We start from the raw sequence: 19,627 nt of genomic DNA, 5'->3' as shown, positions 1-19,627 counted from the left end.
ATGCAACATGTAGTGAAATTTTCCATACACACAAAAAGCTTATTTCTCTCAAATTGTGTGCACAAATTAGTTTATTTCCCTGTTAGTGAGCATTTCACCTTAGCCAGGATAATCCATCCACCTGACAGGTGTGGCATATCAAGAAACATCATTACACAGGTGCACCTTGTGCTGGGGGACAATAAAAGGACACTAAAATGTGCCATTCATCCACCGCAATCACCTCGTTTCAGCATAATAATGCAATGCCCCATGTATCAAGGATCTGTACACAATTCCTGGAAGCTGAAAATCCCAGTCCCAGTTCTTCCATGGCCTGCACACTCACTAGACATGTCACCCATTGAGCATGTTTGAGATGCTCTGGCTTGACGTGTAAGACAGTGTGTGCCAGTCCCGCCAATATCCAGCAACTTCGCACAGCCATTGAAGAGGAGTGGGAAAACATTCCACAGGCCACAATTAACAGTCTGATCAACTCTATGCGAAGGAGATTTGTCACGCTGCATGAGACAAATGGGGATCACAACAGATACTGACTGGTTTTCTGATCCAACAATTTTTTAAAGGTATCTGTGACCAAGAGATACATATCTGTAGTCCCAGTCGTGAAATCCATAGATTAGGGCCTAATGAATTTATTTCAATTGACTGACTTCCTTATAAATCAAATCGCATTTTATTTGTCATACGCGCGGAATACAACAACACCTTAGTGAAATTCTTGTACATGTAGGTAAAAAAAAAAGTGACTATGCATAGATAATAAACAGAGTAGCAGCAACGTACGGGGGTGGGGGGGTCAATGCAAATAGTCTGGGTAGACATTTGATTAGCTGTTCAGGAGTCTTATAGTTTGGGGGTAGAAGCTGTTAAGAAGCCTTTTGGACCTAGACTAGCTCCGGTACCACTTGCCGTGCAGAAGCAGAGAGAACAGTCTATGACTAAGGTTGCTGAAGTCTTTGACAATTTTTATGGCCTTTCTCTGACACCGCCTGGTATAGAGGTCCTGCTTGGCAGGAAGCTTGGCCCCAGTGATGTACTGGGCCGTACGAACTACCCTCTATAGGTCGGACGCCAAGCAATTGCCATACCAGGCAGTGATACAACCAGTCAAGATGCTCTCGATGGTGCAGCTGTAGAACTTTGAGGGTCTGAGGACCCATGCCAAATCTTTTGGGTCTCCTGAGGGGGAATAGGCTTTGTCGTGCCCTCTTCTTGACTGTCTGGTGTGTTTGGACCATGAGTTTGTTGGTGATGTGGACACCAAGGAACTTGAAGCTCTCAACCTGCTCCACTACAGCCCGGTCAATGAGAATGGAGGCATGCTCGGTCCTCCTTTTCCTGTAGTCCACAATCATTTCCTTTGTCTTGATCATGGCCAGGTCTTTGACCTCCTCCCTTAAGGCTGTCTCGTCGGTGATCAGGCCTACTGTTGTGTCATCGGCAAACTTAATGATGCTGTTGGAGTCGTGCCTGGCTATGCAGTCATGAGTGAACAGGTAGTACAGGAGGGGCTTGAGCACGCACCCCTAAGGGGCCCCTGTGTTGAGGATCAGTGTGGCGTGTGTGTTGTTACCCTTACCACCTGGGGGCGGCCTGTCAGGAAGTCCAGGATCCAGTTGCAGAGGGAGGTGTTTAGTCTGAGGGTCCTTAGCTTAGCTGTAGTCAATGAATAGCATTCTCACATAGGTGAATAGCATTCTCACATCATTTTGTCCAGGTGGGAAAGGACAATGTGGAGTGCAATAGAGAGTGCATCATCTGTGGCTCTTCAAAAACAAGGACATTTCTAAGTGATCCCAAGATTTTGAACAGTAGTGTACATAGACTTGAAATCTCTGGACACTTTAATAAATGGAACACTAGTCACTTCAATAATGTTTACATATTTTGCATTACTCATCTCATATGTATATACTGTATTCCATTCTACTGTATCTTAGTCTATGCCACTCTGACATTGCTCGTCCATATATTTATATATTCTTAATTCTATTCCTTTACTTAGATTTGTGTGTATTCGGTATATGTTGTGACATTTTTAGCTATTACTGCACTGTCAGAGCTAGAAACAAGCATTTCGCTACACCTAAAATAACATCTGCTAAACACATGTATGTGACCAATACAATTTTATTTGGATGCATTTGCTTCAGGTTGTGTTTTGCCCAATATGAACTGACTGGAGTAATTTTCTTTCTAAGTGAGTACACTGAAGAAAAATATAAAACGCAACATGTGTTGGTCCCATATTTCATGAGCTGAAACAAAAGATCCCAGAAATGTTCCATACGCATAAAGCGCATATATCTCTCAAATGTTGTGCACAAATTTGTTTACAGCCCTGTTCGTGATTAAACATGGTCATTACACAGGTGGACCTTGTGCTGGGGACAATAAAATGCCACTCTAAAATGTGCATTTTGTCACAATGCAATGCCAAAGATGTCTCAAGTTAAGGGAGAGTGCAATATACATTCTGAGTGCAGGAATGTCCAACAGAGCTGTTGCCAGATAATTTAATATACATTTCTCTACCATAAGCCACCTCCAACATTGTTTTAGAGAATTTGGCAGTACGTCCAACCGGCCTCACAGCTGCAGACCACGTGTTACCACGCCAGTCCACAACCTCCACATCCAGCTTCTTCACTTGCGGGATTGTCTGAGACCAGAAAGCCAGACAGCTGATGAAACTGTGGGTTTGCACAATCGAATAATGTCTGCAAACTGTCAGTAACTGTCTCAGGTAAACTAATCTGTGTGCTCGTTGTCCTCACCAGGGTCTTGACCTGATTGATTGCTAGAAAAGTGTGCTCTTCACTGATTAATCCCGGTTTCAAATGTACCGGGCAGATAGCTTCATGTGGGTCAGCGGTTTGCTGATGTCGAAGTTGTGAACAGAGTGTCCCTTGGTGGCGGTGAGGTTATGGTATGGGCAGGCGTAAGCTTGCATTTTATCAATAGCAATTTGAACGCACAGAGATTCCATCACAACCATTGGCACAGACACACGATACTATACATTCAGATGGATTTAGTATTGTAGATATGTGGTAGTGGTGGAGTAGGGGCCTGAGGGCACACAGTGTGTTGTGAAATCTGTGAATGTATTGTAATATTATTATTTAATAAATAAATGCAAATACCGAGACGCAATCCTGAGGCTCATTGTCGTGCTAAACATCCGCTGCCATCACCTTGATTCAGCATGATAATGCACGGCCCCATGTAGCAAGGATCTGTACACAATTCCTGGAAGCTGAAAATGTCCCAGTTCTTTCATGGCTTGCATCCTCACCAGACATATCACCCATTGAGATGTTTGGGATCGATGTGAACAACAGCGTGTTCCAGTTCCCGCCAATTATCCAGCAATTTAAGCATTAAATCATGCAAACATAAATGTTTAATTGTGGCATGCCGTCCCGTCAGTGACATTCTAACCTATGATCTTCTTGACTTCATCCGTGCATTTCGTCCACTGCACCACCAGGAAGGAGCTAGCATGCCATGTTTTTTAACTCATACAAAGCTGTTCATTTTAGTCTATTCAAACAGAACCCATTTCAAAGAAAACAAGTTCAGGCCAACACACCTGAACACACTTAACAAGATAGAGGATAGAGAGTTTTGTTGACGATGAGAATGAATGTTTTTAAATAACATTCTTAGAACATTACAAAGTATTTACTTTGAGTTTTTATGGCAAGTTTTCTTAATGTTCTGAGAACATGACTTTAAATAGAACCATGAGGAAACCTGCAGAAAACATTATGCTGAAGTACTGAAATTTCCACAGAAGAACATTGATTCTTAATGTTCTCTGAACTTTGAGAACATTCCCAATGTCAAACAAGTTGGAGAATGTTCCTAGAACATTACCAAAATTGAAATTAAATGTAACCATGTTTGAACTTTTAGGAAACGTTGTGTTAAAGTAATGAAATACAAAGAAAATAAATGTTTTTTTGTCAAGTTCTTTAACTGTGCTGACAATGTTCCAAAGCCAAGCAACTACCCTGCACCATTCCCAGAAGGTTGTGGGCAAAATAACATTAGGACAACCAAAAGGCCCTGGTGAGAACGGCAAATAAAATGCAGTAGTGACTTTATGTATTTTTATTAATACTTGCAGTAATTGTTAGCCTGTATATTAATTAACACCATGTACGACCAAATGAGATTCCACTCATGGTTGCAGTTACTCAGCATTAGAGGGTTATTAGTCATAAAATGGTCAAAAAATATGCTTTATATAAAACTAGATATTAAATCTACCTGCTAAAGCAGAGAAATAGAAGATAGAAAGAGGGGAGATGAGTGAGCAAGAGAGACAGAGAGCGAGAGGTGGGCTGTGCCGGAACACAGTGAGATTCCGTAGAGGTTATTTAATTCCAGATACAGGATAAATAATAGGTTGATTGTCCAAAACAATTCCCTTCGCAGACCAACAACTCCATTCCATCCAAATAATAAACATTTAAATAAACAACAAAGTTATTTAATACAGGCTCTGTCCCTAATATAGAAGGAGTATAGGGGTATAAAAAGGCATAAGGTAGAAGGGTTGACACTGGGCATGTAAAAAGCTCAATTCAGTCTGCTGTGACGTGAATCTTTTTACAAGTTTCAGACATTTGTCATAATGGACCGATCATGGCTCTGAACTACAAATAGAGAGCATAATAGTTGACAGCCAGCGTGTCTAAGAGTTGACCTTTGACCCAGAGCATTAGGCACGTTGGCTAGTTGACCTATGACCTTTAGGTTTCACTCTTCAAGTCCGCACCTGGAACTTCCCAGCCTTGGTGATGTATTTAACCCCTTTAAAAGGCTTGTACTTCTCACCAAACATATCCAGCCTGTTCACCTTCAGTCCTAAAACACAGTTAACATAAACGCATCACCATTTGTTTAGCTCTGTACTGAATTTTCTTTATCTTGACATTTTGACCGCTAACATGCACTATTTTTGGGGAATGTATTAACAGTGGACAAATAAACAAAATACTAAAAGATTGTTTTTGGATTAACTATATCATGGATTTACCATAAACTTTAGTTACCATATATTTACACATTTATCAAAACGCCTATGCTGTAACATTTATCGACACACATATTCTCCATTGAGTCTGAGGTTTATTAGGTACACCCATTTACACTGAACAAAAATGTATGTAAAGTGTTGGTTCCATGTTTCATGAGCTGAAATAATGGATCATAGAAATTTTTCAAATGCACAAAAAGCTTCTCTCAAATTTTGTGCACAAATTTGTTCAAATCCCTGTTAGTGAGCATTTCTCCTTTGCCAATAATATCCATCCACTTGACAGGTGTGGCATATCAAGAAGCAAAAGTGTGCTCTTCACAAATTAATCCCGGTTTCAACTGTACCGTGAAGATGTGAACAGAGTGCCCCATGATGGCGGTGGTGTTATGGTATGGGCAGGCATAAGCTACGGAAAACAAACACAATGTGCATTCCAATTGCCATCGATAAAATGAAAGAGATACCACGGTGAGATCCTGAGGCTCATTGTCGTGCCAAACATCCGCTGCCATTACCTTGATTCAGCATGATAATGTACATCCCCATGTAGTACATCCCCATTCAGCTTCACAATTCCTGGAAGCTGAAAATGTCCCAGTTCTTCCATGCCCTGCATACTCACCAGGTATGTAACCTATTGAGCATGTTTGGGATGTTCTGGATCGACGTGTACGACAGCGTGTTCCAGTTCCCGCCAATATCCAGAAACTTCGCACAGCCATTGAAGAGAAGTGAACAATCAACAGCCTGATCAACTCTATGCAAATGAGACGTGTCACGCTGCATGAGGAAAATGGTGGTCACACTTGATACTGACTGGTTTTCTGATGCACACCCCTTTTTTAAAAAGGTATCTGTGACCAACAGATGCATATCTGTAGTCCCAGTCATGTGAAATCCATAGATTGGGGCCTACTTTACTTACAGTGCCTTGCGAAAGTATTCAGCCCCCTTGAACTTTGCGACCTTTTGCCACATTTCAGGCTTCAAACATAAAGATATAAAACTGTATTTTTTTGTGAAGAATCAACAACAAGTAGGACACAATCATGAAGTGGAACGACATTTATTGGATATTTCAAACTTTTTTAACAAATCAAAAACTGAAAAATTGGGCGTGCAAAATTATTCAGCCCCCTTAAGTTAATACTTTGTAGCGCCACCTTTTGCTGCGATTACAGCTGTAAGGTGCTTGGGGTATGTCTCTATCAGTTTTGCACATCGAGAGACTGACATTTTTTCCCATTCCTCCTTGCAAAACAGCTCGAGCTCAGTCAGGTTGGATGGAGAGCATTTGTGAACAGCAGTTTTCAGTTCTTTCCACAGATTCTCGATTGGATTCAGGTCTGGACTTTGACTTGGCCATTCTAACACCTGGATATGTTTATTTTTGAACCATTCCATTGTAGATTTTGCTTTATGTTTTGGATCATTGTCTTGTTGGAAGACAAATCTCCGTCCCAGTCTCAGGTCTTTTGCAGACTCCATCAGGTTCTTCCAGAATGGTCCTGTATTTGGCTCCATCCATCTTCCCATCAATTTTAACCATCTTCCCTGTCCCTGCTGAAGAAAAGCAGGCCCAAACCATGATGCTGCCACCACCATGTTTGACAGTGGGGATGGTGTGTTCAGGGTGATGGGCTGTGTTGCTTTTACGCCAAACATATCGTTTTGCATTGTTGCCAAAAAGTTCAATTTTGGTTTCATCTGACCAGAGCACCTTCTTCCACATGTTTGGTGTGTCTCCCAGATGGCTTGTGGCAAACTTTAAACGACACTTTTTATGGATATCTTTAAGAAATGGCTTTCTTCTTGCCACTCTTCCATAAAGGCCAGATTTGTGCAATATACGACTGATTGTTGTCCTATGGACAGAGTCTCCCACCTCAGCTGTAGATCTCTGCAGTTCATCCAGAGTGATCATGGGCCTCTTGGCTGCATCTCTGATCAGTCTTCTCCTTGTATGAGCTGAAAGTTTAGAGGGACGGCCAGGTCTTGGTAGATTTGCAGTGGTCTGATACTCCTTCCATTTCAATATTATCGCTTGCACAGTGCTCCTTGGGATGTTTAAAGCTTGGGAAATCTTTTTGTATCCAAATCCGGCTTTAAACTTCTTCACAACAGTATCTCGGACCTGCCTGGTGTGTTCCTTGTTCTTCATGATGCTCTCTGCGCTTTTAACGGACCTCTGAGACTATCACAGTGCAGGTGCATTTATACGGAGACTTGATTACACACAGGTGGATTGTATTTATCATCATTAGTCATTTAGGTCAACATTGGATCATTCAGAGATCGTCACTGAACTTCTGGAGAGTTTGCTGCACTGAAAGTAAAGGGGCTGAATAATTTTGCACGCCCAATTTTTCAGTTTTTGATTTGTTAAAGTTTGAAATATCCAATAAATGTCGTTCCACTTCATGATTGTGTCCCACTTGTTGTTGATTCACTGTATATGAACTGTACAGTGGTTCCTCCTTTAAAAAGTTGTGAGCTTACGCCACGGGACTTAGAGGTAATTTGTGGTTTAGTACGGTACCCTGCTTCACCACTTTATTGCTCCAGACCAGCGCAATGGGGAGTTAGAGAACTGATTATGCTTTTGGGCCCTACAATGAATGGGCGACAAACCTAAATAAAAACTGATAATTGTGCACAACTTCAGTATTACTTCCTAAAACTGTAGTTACACAAAGGTTTTCATTCTTTTAGTGTTTAGGATTATTTTGCTCTTACTGAAGTACTGTATGCCACTCCCAACCGGTCACCTTGTACAGTTCTTGAGTGGCGCAATGGTCTAAGACACTGCATAGCTGTGTTACAGATGCTGCTTCAATACCTGTGGTGGGCTCAACTGAGAGACCCATGAGATGACTGTAGGTTTTTGGTTTTTCTCCCTCTAAAAACAGAAATAAATCTTCCTAAATAACAAACTGGCTTGATTTACAAATTAGTAACAATGTCTCACTCCATGTTCAAGAATGTCCTTTTTCCTCGCTCATTTTATGTTATTTGAAAACGAAATCTCCAAAATATTGTTATTTTTAAACAAAGTGACTATTATTATTATTAATTTAGAATTATATAAAAGCCCGTTGGATATTCTCACATATATATTATTAACCCCCTTATTAGCAGGACAATATATATTGGTCACAGCTCCCGAGTGGCGCACAATGGGATTCCAGCTGTATCCACTGAAAGCGCGCAAGATTCAAGGCACAAGGGCAGGGGGCACGGGATGGGCCGCAGAGCCGCGCACAGAAGACCGACCTAGCCCATGGGGAAGGGAGGAGGAAGGGGGTGGACACCCACCCTGCCAACACTTTAAGGGGCATTGCACTAATAATGGCGCTGACTAGGGAAACGTTCCAGCTGTTCTGTTAGTGCCAGTCTGCAGGTTCAAACTAAAACAATGTAACTAATAAATGGCATCTTTATGCTTTCATTCATAAAATAATACAAATACTCTTTCAAATGCTGATGTTTATTTAGTTATGGATCCATAACGAATTACTACGGGAATACATATCATTGAATTACAGAAATATCCTCCAATCCTCTTTATATGTAATTATTGGCGGAGAGTCACATCATATTTTTTAGATATACTGTAGGCTTACCGTAGGCGACAAGAGTCTCACTAGTATTGAGTAATGTGTTGTTAAAAGTGGTGTAGGTCTTATTTAAAGAGGATTTATTTAACTAGGCAAGTCAGTTAAGAACAAATTGTTATTTACAAGAACAGCCTACTCCTTCCGCCTCGTCGGGGAATTGAACCCTGGTATCCTGCGCACCCGCAGGACACTACATTCTTTAGCTAAATAGACCAGTACTGTACTCCCGACCATCACGTTGTACAGCGTCATATTTCCCGTCCCCATCCAGAGTGTTTTTCATTTTCCTTGGAATAGAACCACCATAATATTAAATCAAATTAATTAAGCAAATACCAGTCAAAAGTTTGGACAAACCTACTCATTCCAGGATTTTTCTTTATTTTTACTATCATTCTACAATGTAGAAGTGAAGACATCACAACTATGAAATAACACATATGGAAGCAGTTAAAGTATAAATTCTTATTTACAATGCTAGTTAGTGCTAGTTTGACCCCCAGACGGCATCTTTGAGAAGCATTTGGTAGCCTTCAATAAGGCCTGTACTAGAGATTGCGGGCACGCGGGAGACAGGGGTTCAATTCGCCAACGGGGAAAAACTAGCACTAACGAGCATTAATGGTACCAGTGGTTCACACTTAAAAAACGTGCCATAAAATTCTGTGGCACCATGCAAGCTGCACTGCAACTTTTAAAAGATGAACCATTGTAACAATAACATCTTTGAAATTGTTGCATGTTGCATTTATATATTTTTTTCAGTGTAGTGCAGTGTAGGATGCCCCTATGTCTCCAGAACAACCTGCATTTTTCGGGGAACGGAAGTGCTGCGCAATTGGTATCAAGAGGACCTAACATGTGCCAGGAAAATATTCCCCACACCATTACACCACCAGCCTGTAACAAGGCAGGATGTGGCCATGGACTCATGATACTTACACCAAATCCGAACTGCCATCAGCATGACACATCGGGAGCTGGGATTCGTCAGAGGAGGCAATGTTTTTCCACTATTCAATTGTCCAGTGTTGGTGATCATGTGCCCACTGCAACTGCTTCTTCTTGTTTTTAGCTGATAGGAGTGGAACCCGGTGTGGTTGTCTGCTTCAATAGCCCATCTGTGATAAGGACTGACGAGTTGTGCATTCTGAGATGCCGTTCTCAGAATTTGTACTGCACCGTTATTAGCTTATTTGTAACTTGCATGTTAGCTTGCATTTATCCTTTGACCTCTCATCAACGAGCTGTTTTCGCCCACAGGACTGCCACTGCCTGGATGTTTTTATTTTGTCTTACCATTCTCGGTAAACCCTAGACACTGTCGTGCATGAAAAGTCCAAGGGGTCGGCCGTTTCTGAGACACTAGAACTGGCGTGCCTGGTACCGACGATCATACCACGCTCAAAGTCGCTTAGGGCACTCGTTTTGCCCATTCTAAACGTCCAATCGAACTGTAACTGAATGCCTTGATGCCTGTCTGACTGCTTTATTTATATAGCAAGCCACAGCCACGGCTCACTGTCTGTAGGAGTGAACCATTTTCGTGAACGGGGTGGTGTACCTAATAAACTGAGTATACATGGATATTTAGCATGCAGTATTACTATGGCAATACAACCTTTCACAGAGCATGTTACTACCCCCAACACCATAAACTTTACTGCCAAGACACAGAGAAAGATTAGCTTAATTCCAAATGTACCCCTAGCACCTATTAGTGAGCCACTCATAGATCTATGAAAATTGGATCAATGGAAGCAATATGGTCCCATTTCAACAATCAATAAGGAGGCAAGACTAAACTATTACCATAAGACTTCTACTTATCCAATTCCTCCAGATCTACAAGGGGGTTAGGTAGTAGGAACCGATTTGGAATAACCCAACAATGGGGAGAGGCTGAAAGGGACAAAAGTTACAGGTCAGGGGTACCTGATATTGCAAGTTGCTGTATCTTCAGGTCGATGTTCAGACTGGGGTTCTCCTCTGGTTTGGGGGCTCCAGCCTGCAGACTCAGACTACCTCGCAAGTTAGGAAGCTTCTGTGGGTTCAACTTTCCAATGTCCCACACCAACAACTAGAGAGAAGAGAGCGCGGGAGAGAGAAAAGGGGGGGGGTTAGGTTCAGGGGTACTTGTGAGATGGAGAAGTTTGTTAATAGTAATGTCTGCTGATTTGCTGTTTACCTGGTCTAACTTGGAAATAGGGTCGTAGGTATAGCTACTCTGTGTAGTGGTTAGGCTCAGGGGTTAGAGGTTACAAGGTAACAGGGTAGTAGGCGTGTAGTTACCTTTGTACCATTGTCATATGTGTAACTGCCCTGTGTGGCAGTCAGATTGATGCTGAGGATAGTTTTGGGCAAGTGGACCGTGACCATCACCCCTTCGACCGTCTTCCCCATGGTCTGCTTCGGTCCAACGGTCACGTCCAAACGGCCATCAGAACCACACTCAAAGAAACTGATGCTCTGCTTCACATACACTGGGATGGCTACAAGACTGCATAGAATATAACAGAATAAATAGAATATTACCAATACTATTATTAAACTGGGATGGCTACCAAACTGAAAATAATAGACATGGTAGTGTTAGGATTAGGGGTCAGAGTTTAAAGCCTTACTTCTGTGCATTGACGTGATAGGTCATTAGGGTGAAGTTCCCATCAGGGGGAATGAAGGAGAGGACGCGCTCAGATTCCCAGAGTTTATAGCGAACACATGGGTGGAAACTCACATCGTCAAGGAGACGAGGATTCTGCAACGACAAAATGCAGTATGAATAGACAAATACACTGGGGCTCTCTCTCTGTGTGTGGGAAGGGAAATGCCTAGTTAGTTGCACAACTGAATGCATTCAGCCCAAAATGCCTCAGGCTGCCTTAATCGATTTCCACAGCACCCGGGGGAGCAGTTGTTGTTGGGGGTTTACTGCCTTGCTCAAGGGCAGAGCGGCAATATTTTTCCACTTTCCTGGCTCGGTGATTCGAACCAGCAACCTTTCGGTTACTGGCCCAGCGCTCATAACCGCTAGGCTACCTGCCACCCATGTTTATGTGTGTGTGTGTGTGTGTGGTCAATTTGAATTGAAGGAAATCAATTCAAGAAGTAACTTTCAAAAGTTATTTATTATTTCCATTTTTTTATTAAAAAGTTAAATCACTTCCTGAAATGACTACCTTCAATTCAAATGGACCCCAACCCTGATATAGTGTGTGTGTGGGGGCCCACCATGAAGGAGAGTGTGAGGTCTGGCATACCAGACAGCTTGACACACGCCTCGACCACGCCCTGGATCTCTGCAAACACTGTTGTACCTGTTAACCAATCATAACACAGCTTACAGACGACACACACACACACAAACTCCTGATGCCTGACCTTTAACCTCTGGATCTGACTTCCGGGATCTCTGCACCGTGGTGCCGGTGGACAAGTCAGTACTTCTCCTACCTGATTGGTCCAGGATAGCGTCAATCTCCTCCACCACGTCAAAGTAAGCTTCATTATTGGTGTACCTCACTCCGGCCCGCCTCCACGGGATGGTCGACAGCTGACCAGTTGGCAACGTGTCTCCAACGTTACTGGTCCCTGGAACACACACACACACTTTTTAAACTAACTCATAACATACGCTGCTGCTACAGTTTATTATCTATCCTGTTGCCTAGTCACTTTATCTCGACCTACAGTGCTTTTAGAAAGTTCACACCCCTTGACTTTTTCCACATTTCGTTGTGTTACAAAGTGGGATTAAAATGGATGTCATTTTTTGTCAACGACCTACACAAAATACTCTAATGTCAAAGTGGAAGAATATTTAAAACAATTTAATGGAAAATAAAACACTAATATTTCTTCATTAGATAAGTATTCAGCCCCCTGAGTCAATACATGTTAGAGTCACGTTTAGCAGCGATTATAGCTGTAAGAGCTTTTGCACAGCTGGATTGTATGATATTTGCCCATTATTTAAAAAATGATTCAAGCACTGTCAAGTTGGATGTTGATCATTGCAAAACAGTCATGTTCAAGTCTTGCCATAAATTTAGAAGCCGATTTAAGTCAAAACTGTAACTAAGTTACTCAGGAACATTCAATGTTGCCTTGATAAGCAGACTAAACCAAGTTTCCTCTATAATTTTCCGTTTTTTTAAATCCTAAAAAACTCCTTAGTCCTTGCCGATGACAAGCCACCACCATGCTTGAAAATATGAAGAGTGGTACTCAGTGAAGTGTTGGATTTGCCTCAAACATCACACTTTGTATTCAGGATGAAAAAGTGCATTTCCTTGCCTCTTTTTTTGCAATATGTACTTAAGTGCCCTGTTGCAAACAGGATGCATGTTTTGGAATATTTGTAATCTGTACAGGCTTCATCCATTTCACTCTGTCATTTATGTTAATATTGTAGAGTAACTACAATGTTTTTAATCCATCCTCAGTTATCTCCCATCCCAGCCATTAAACTCTTTTAAAATCACCAGTGACCTTATGGTGAAATCCCTGAGCGATTTCCCTCCTCTCCGGCAACTGAGTTAGGAAGGGCGCCTGTATCTTTGTAGTGACTGGGTGTATTGATACACCACCCAAAGTATAATTAATAACAGCCATGCTCAAAGGGAAACTCAATGTCTGCTTTTTGTTTTTACCCAATAGGTAGGTGCCCTTCTTTGTGAACCATTGGCCATGTTCTGTTATAATCTCCACCTGGCACAGCCAGAAGAGGACTGGCCACTCCTCATAGCCTGGTTCCTCTCTAGGTTTCTTTCTAGGTTCTGGCCTTTCTAGGGAGTTTTTCCTAGCCACCATGCTTCTACACCTGCATTGCTTGCTGTTTGGGGTTTAGGCTGGGCTTCTGTACAGCACTTTGTGACAGCAGCTGATGTAAGAAAGGCTTCATAAATAAATTAGATTGATTGAGGTTTATCAGTGCAATTTTTACTGCCAAATAACTTTTTCAGCTAGCTGGCCGTAAAAATTGCACTGATAAACAACGGGGAATTGTAGTCTCCTCGTCCTTCTGCAACTTGCCTACCAATGCATGCTTGTCACTACCAAGCACCCAAGCTAACTGACAAAAGCTGGCTAGATTGCTACTTCCAAACAGAAATGAGAAAACACCTCACTCTGACCATTTTACTCGCAGAAGCAGAACTGGTTAGGCTGTTTACATGTTGTTATCTAAAGCATTGACTAACTATTACTTTTTTGCCTACGTTTACTGACACCAGTCATATTCAGCGGTTGTTGAGCATTTGTAAATGGATCAGTTGTTCTGCGCTCTGCCACATTCAGATCGAGTGCTCTGAAATCGTAGTAGATAATCAGAGTGAATTTGCAAATGCAAGAGATACGCTAACTGGATAACAGTTGGTTAGCCTGCAAGAACTTGACGAAATGAAACCTGCATCTGTAGCTGTGTATAACCACCAAAAGACAATATGAGGAGAAAAGTCAGTCAGTCACCCACTCCTCCAATGGCATGACATGAAATGATCCTACCTAGCTAACGATAGACTCAGGGTTTTTAGCTTGCTAAATAATTGTATTTTTTATTTGATTTAACCTTTAACTCGACAAGTCAGTTAAGAACAAATTCTTATTTACAATGACGGCCTACCCTGGCCAAACCCTTCCCTAATCCGGACGACGCTGGACCAATTGTGCGCAACCCTATGGGACTCCTGATCACGGCCGGTTGTGATACAGCCTGGGATCGAACCAGGGTCTGTAGTGACGCCTCTAGTACTGAGATGCAGTGCCTAAGACCGATACGCCTATTAGCCACATTATGACTGACTTGTGATCATTGACAGACAAAGTACTGTCAGTTCCACTTTAAACTCTAGGTCCCCGTTACTTTGTGTGCTAAATGTGAAATGTTTTTTTTGCAATGTGAAGTAATAGTAATAGATTTATCTTGGGAAATGCTTAACGGTTGTGTTTTTGTATTGTTATGATTGGAACCTACTGGCTTTTTATGTCCCAGTTTATGGACTGCTTATCCTTTAACATAATGCAGTGTGTAACTGCTGTCTTTCCCTCAGCCCTATGCAGTGGTGTAGTGGTGCCTGGAGAAGTGGGTATAAGCTCATTTTGCCAAAAGGTTCCCAAACGGCCCACCCCGCGAAGGAAATGCACCGGTCTGAAAAATCCTATTTAAAAAAAAAATGTTTTCCTATATATTTTTCAGATTTTCACTCTCAAAATTACGTATTTTTTTATATAAATAACAAAAGTTTGATCCAAGTCCACAACAATGCTTAAACCACATCAATCTGATTGGGTGGGCCTGTCAGGTCCTGGCTCTCCAGTGGGTGGGTCTTTGTCCACCCAGGAGCATCCAGGTCTATGCCCCTGATGCAAATGGCGCATGACGACAATTGCAGCAACACAAATAACACTTCGGACTAAACTGTTTCAATATCTGGTTTGCATAACCATTGTTGCTTAAGTTAGCATTTACTGGCGGATATCATTAGTTGAAACATATTTCCTACCCTACCGGCTTACCGATGTCATTCTTCTGTGAGCTGTTCCATGCCAAAACCTGCAGGCAGCAAGAGCTACACACTCTTGCTGCCTGCAGATGATATTCTGCTGAAACTAGGCTGTGTGCATGTGAATATATTTCACGTGCTTTGTGATTGGGGCAGTAGGGTAGCCTAGTGGTTAGAGCGTTGGGACTAGTAACCGAAAGGTTGCAAGTTCAAATCCCCGAGCTGACAAGGTACAAATCTGTCGTTCTGCCCCTGAACAGGCAGTTAACCCACTGTTCCTAGGCCGTCATTGAAAATAAGAATTTGTTCTTAACTGACTTGCCTAGTTAAATAAAGGTACATTTTTTTTAAATTGTGTAGTCTACTTTGTGCATTATTTCTCTATTGTACTACATAATTGATCAGTCGTATACCTCCACTACACTACTTTGATATCAGTAGGGATTAAGAAGTGAGTATACGCAATGCCCACTGAAAAAAGTTGCTAACCGACTTGTCAAAACTATAGTTTGTTAACAAGAAATTTGTGGAGTTGTTGAAAAACGAGTTAATGACTCCAACCTAAGTGTATGTAAACTTCCGACCTGTCAGTGTGTTGACAACAGATCTGAGGATGGTGGGTGGTCTGATCATCTCTTTGAGGACGTTAGATTCGGTTGCCAGGGGAAACCCGTTGTCAAGCATCTCTTCCAACAGCTCATACACCATCACCATGTGGTCCTTGACTACTGTCTCCGAACACTCCCCAAAGTAGTCCTGCAGAAAAAAAAAACACACACACACACACACACACACTTAAACATTACTGGTTATAAAATAGTTCAGGTAATCCAGGTATAATCCAGGTTGAACTAATCCTGGCAATCTGTCAGGCTTAGAGTTGTGTCAGACCTGGATCATCTCTGCGACGCGGTGCAGGAACTCAATGACAAACAGCGGAGGAACCTCAGTCTGGATGACAGAGAGGAAGAACAGCTTGTCCCTGTAATAATAAAATGTGTGAAGCAACGTTCATACGTGTATACAAAACAAATGTTATAAAAAAAACACACTAATAAAGACAGACCTTAAAACTGTCTGTCTTGAGTGAGCAGGTTTTTACATTGGCTTTGGATATATGACGGTTTCTTAAATAGTGATATAAATTCCAATAAAATAACTTGTAGATGATGAGGTGTGAGTGTGCGTCCTGTAGCTGTTGAAGTTTGTGTATGTGTGTGTGTGTGTGGGTGCGAGCGTGTCTTTCTATGTATACATACAGTGCATTCAGAAAGTATTCAGACCCCTTGACTTTTCCCACATTTTGTTAGCCTTTTTCTAAAATTGATTAAATTATTTGTTTCCCCTCAAATTTACACACAATACCCCACAATGACAAAGCAAAAACAGGTTTTTAGAAATGACCTTATATACGCAAGTATTCAGACCCTTAGCTATGAGACTCAAAATTGAACTCTGGTGCATCCTGTTTCCATTGATCATCCTTGAGATGTGTCTACAACTTGGAGTCCACCTGTGGTAAATTCAATTGATTGGACATGATTTGGAAAGGCACACACCTGTCTATATAAGATCCCACAATTGACAATGCATGTCAGAGCAAAAATCAAGCCATGAGGTTGAAGGAATTGTCCGTAGAGCTCCAAGACAGGATTGTGTCAAGGCACATATCTGGGGAAGGGTAGAAAACATTTCTGCAGCATTGAAGGTTGCCAAGAACACAGTGGCCTCGTCATTCTTAAATGGAAGACGTTTGGAACCACCAAGTCTCTTCCTAGAGTTGGTTGCCTGGACAAACTGAGCATTCGGGGGAGAAGGACCTTGGTCAGGGAGGTGACCAAGAACCTGATTGTCACTGACAGAACTCCAGGGTTCTTCTGGAAGGTTCTCCCATCTCCACAGAAGAACAACCATCTCTGCAGCACTCCACCAATCAGGCCAGATGGAAACCACTCCTCAGAAAAAGGCACATAACAGCCCGCTTGGAGTTTGCCAAAAGGCACCTAAAGGACTTCTCAGACCATGAGGAACAAGATTCTCGGGTCTGATGAAACCAAGATTGAACTCTTTGGCCTGAATTGCCAAGCGTCACATCTGGAGGAAACCTGGCACCATCCCTACGATGAAGCATACCGTGGGGATGTTTTTCAGCGGCAGGGACTGGGAAACTAGTCAGGATCGAGGGAAAAAAGTACAGCGAGATCCTTGATGAAGTCCTGAGCGCTCTGGAGCAGGTTATCAGACTGGGGAGAAGATTCACCTTCCAACAGGACCCTAAGCACACAGCCAAGGCAACGCAGGAGTGGCTTTGGTTCACATCTCTGAATGTCCTTGAGTGGCACTGCCAGAACCTGGACTTGAACCGGATTGAACATTTCTGGAGAGACCTGAAAATATCTGTGTAGCGACGCTCCCCATCAACCTGACAGAGCATGAGAAGATCTGTAGAGAAGAATGGGAGAAACTCCCCAAAGACAGGTGTTTCAAGCTTTTAGCAGCCTACCCAAGAAGACTTGAGGCTGTAATTGCTGACAAAGGTGCATCAACAAAGTACTGAGTAAAGGGTCTGAATACTTATGTAAATGTGATTTCTGTTTTATACATTTGCAAACATATCACTAGTTCATTATGGGGTATTGTGTGTAGATTGATTAAGGGGAAAAAACTATTGAATCATTTTTTTTTATAAGCCTGTAACGTAACAAAATGTGGAAAAAATCAAGGGGTCTGAATACATTCCTAATACACTGCATGCATGACCTGTAGATGCTGATGAGGTAGTGATGAGGGGTGTGTATGACAGGTGGAACGTCCTCAGGTTCCAGAGCCTTCTCTTTGGCTTCCAGGAAGTAGTCACACACCGACCGACTGACCACACTTTTCCAGTGCTTCTCCAGGAAGATCTCCCCCGAAGGGTTGATCAAGAACAGGCTGTTGATCATCTCTGCTGGTAGAGAGGGACAGGTGTTACACAGGTAGGTTTGTTTGTGTGTGGCCTACCGAGTGGCGCAGTGGTCTAAAGAGATTCTGGGTTCGAGTCCAGGCTCTGTCGTGACCGGGAGACCCATGGGGCGGCGCACAATTGGCACAGCATTGTCTGGGTTAGGGGAGGGTTTGTCCGGCAGGGATGTCCTTGTCCCATCGCGCACTAGCGACTCCTGTGGCGGGCCGGGTGCAGTGCACGCTGACACTGGAGCAGTGTACTTATTTCCTCCGACACATTGGTGCGGCTGGCTTCAGGGTAAAGTGGGCATTGTGTCAAGAAGCAGTGCGGCTTGGTTTGATTGTGTTTTGGTGTATGCACAGTTCCCGACCTTCGCATCTCCCGAGTCCATACGGGAGTTGCAGCAATGAGACAATACTAACTACCAATTGGAAGGGCTAAAAATAAATAAATATAAAGGTTTGTTTGTGTGCTCACGGGTCCACAGCCCTAAGCCAAAGGTGTAACACATGTGTCCTACATTACATGGCTAGAGATATATTATCTACCCCATAGATCAGATCAGTGGAATAGACAGGCCAGAACAGTACGACAGACCAGGGTTGTGTACAATGCACAATGAAATCACTGTCTTTCACTTTAGTTTGGTATGTGCCACGTTGCATCCAAGATGCAGAGACAAACTCCAGATGTCTAGAAGGGCTGTACAGCCTAAAGTTGATCCATGATGATAAATATCATCCACTGTCAGATGTTAAAATCAAAGCCTAGTAGTCCACTGGCTAAATAGTTCAATCTGGTTATTAACTAGCTCATAAACTCTGTCTGCACCGATATGGACTCAACGAAGTTAGCCTAGCCTTGCAGCCTCGAGCACACTGATCGAACTGTCTGCAACATTGTAGCCATCAATCTTATTCTAGCTTGTGACATTCAGCAAGATGAGTCTTGTTAAATCGGTTGATATAGCGGTTAAATTAGTTCAAGTGTGTCAACAAGTATCGTTACCTGCTTTGTTCCAGTGCTAGAGTGGCAGGAATAAAACTGTGTTGCACTGTCAGAGTAGTCTGGCCACTATACACAGAAGCCTGATTTAATATGCACATTTCTACTCTTATTAGCACAATATACAACCTTTAAACATTACATAAAACCTTTGAACATTCAACCTCGACATTTGTGAATATCTGTGTGTAAACATGCACTGACTGAAAAGCACAACATCAACTTCTTACCAAAGTTCCTGTATTTCTAGTCAGGCACAATCGTCTGCAGGCAGCTAATATCGCGTTGAAAACAACTGGAATCTTGGAAATCTCCGACTCCGCAGCAGTCTAAGGCACTGCAGCGCTAGAGGCGTCACAACAGACCAGGGTTGTGTAATGTCACAACCGGCCGTGATCGGAAGTCCCATAATTGGCACAGCGTTATCCGGGTTGGCTCATCACGCTTTAGCGACTCACTAGTTACCATAGCCACAAAGTCAGAAACCCCGCCCATTTCT

At 42.5% G+C, this 19,627-nt stretch overlaps 1 protein-coding gene across 4 annotated transcripts; it reads right to left on the bottom strand.

The window, feature by feature from the left end:
* Positions 1 to 4,110: 4,110 nt before the first annotated feature.
* On the bottom strand, positions 4,111 to 19,582 carry LOC115113427 (AP-3 complex subunit mu-1-like). 4 transcript variants are annotated; one of them, XM_029641044.2, is made up of 10 exons: positions 19,359 to 19,582; positions 17,940 to 18,126; positions 16,071 to 16,161; positions 15,764 to 15,935; positions 12,130 to 12,267; positions 11,908 to 11,993; positions 11,301 to 11,434; positions 10,969 to 11,176; positions 10,612 to 10,756; positions 4,111 to 4,884 (listed from the first exon to the last, which is right to left on the bottom strand). In XM_029641044.2, the coding sequence occupies exons 2-10, from the start codon at positions 18,119 to 18,121 to the stop codon at positions 4,784 to 4,786; spliced, it is 1,257 nt and encodes a 418-aa protein (XP_029496904.2). In that variant the 5' UTR covers positions 18,122 to 18,126; positions 19,359 to 19,582; the 3' UTR covers positions 4,111 to 4,783. The 4 variants fall into 4 exon arrangements, with proteins under 4 accessions (XP_029496904.2, XP_029496901.2, XP_029496903.2 ...); XM_029641041.2 differs by having other exon boundaries at positions 17,940 to 18,123; XM_029641043.2 differs by lacking the exon at positions 19,359 to 19,582 and adding an exon at positions 19,132 to 19,234 and having other exon boundaries at positions 17,940 to 18,123.
* Positions 19,583 to 19,627: the final 45 nt, after the last annotated feature.

The sequence above is a fragment of the Oncorhynchus nerka genome, linkage group LG28 (assembly GCF_034236695.1).
Source record: "Oncorhynchus nerka isolate Pitt River linkage group LG28, Oner_Uvic_2.0, whole genome shotgun sequence".
Lineage (NCBI taxonomy): Eukaryota > Metazoa > Chordata > Actinopteri > Salmoniformes > Salmonidae > Oncorhynchus > Oncorhynchus nerka.
This window is presented reverse-complemented; position numbering and strand designations above follow the sequence as displayed.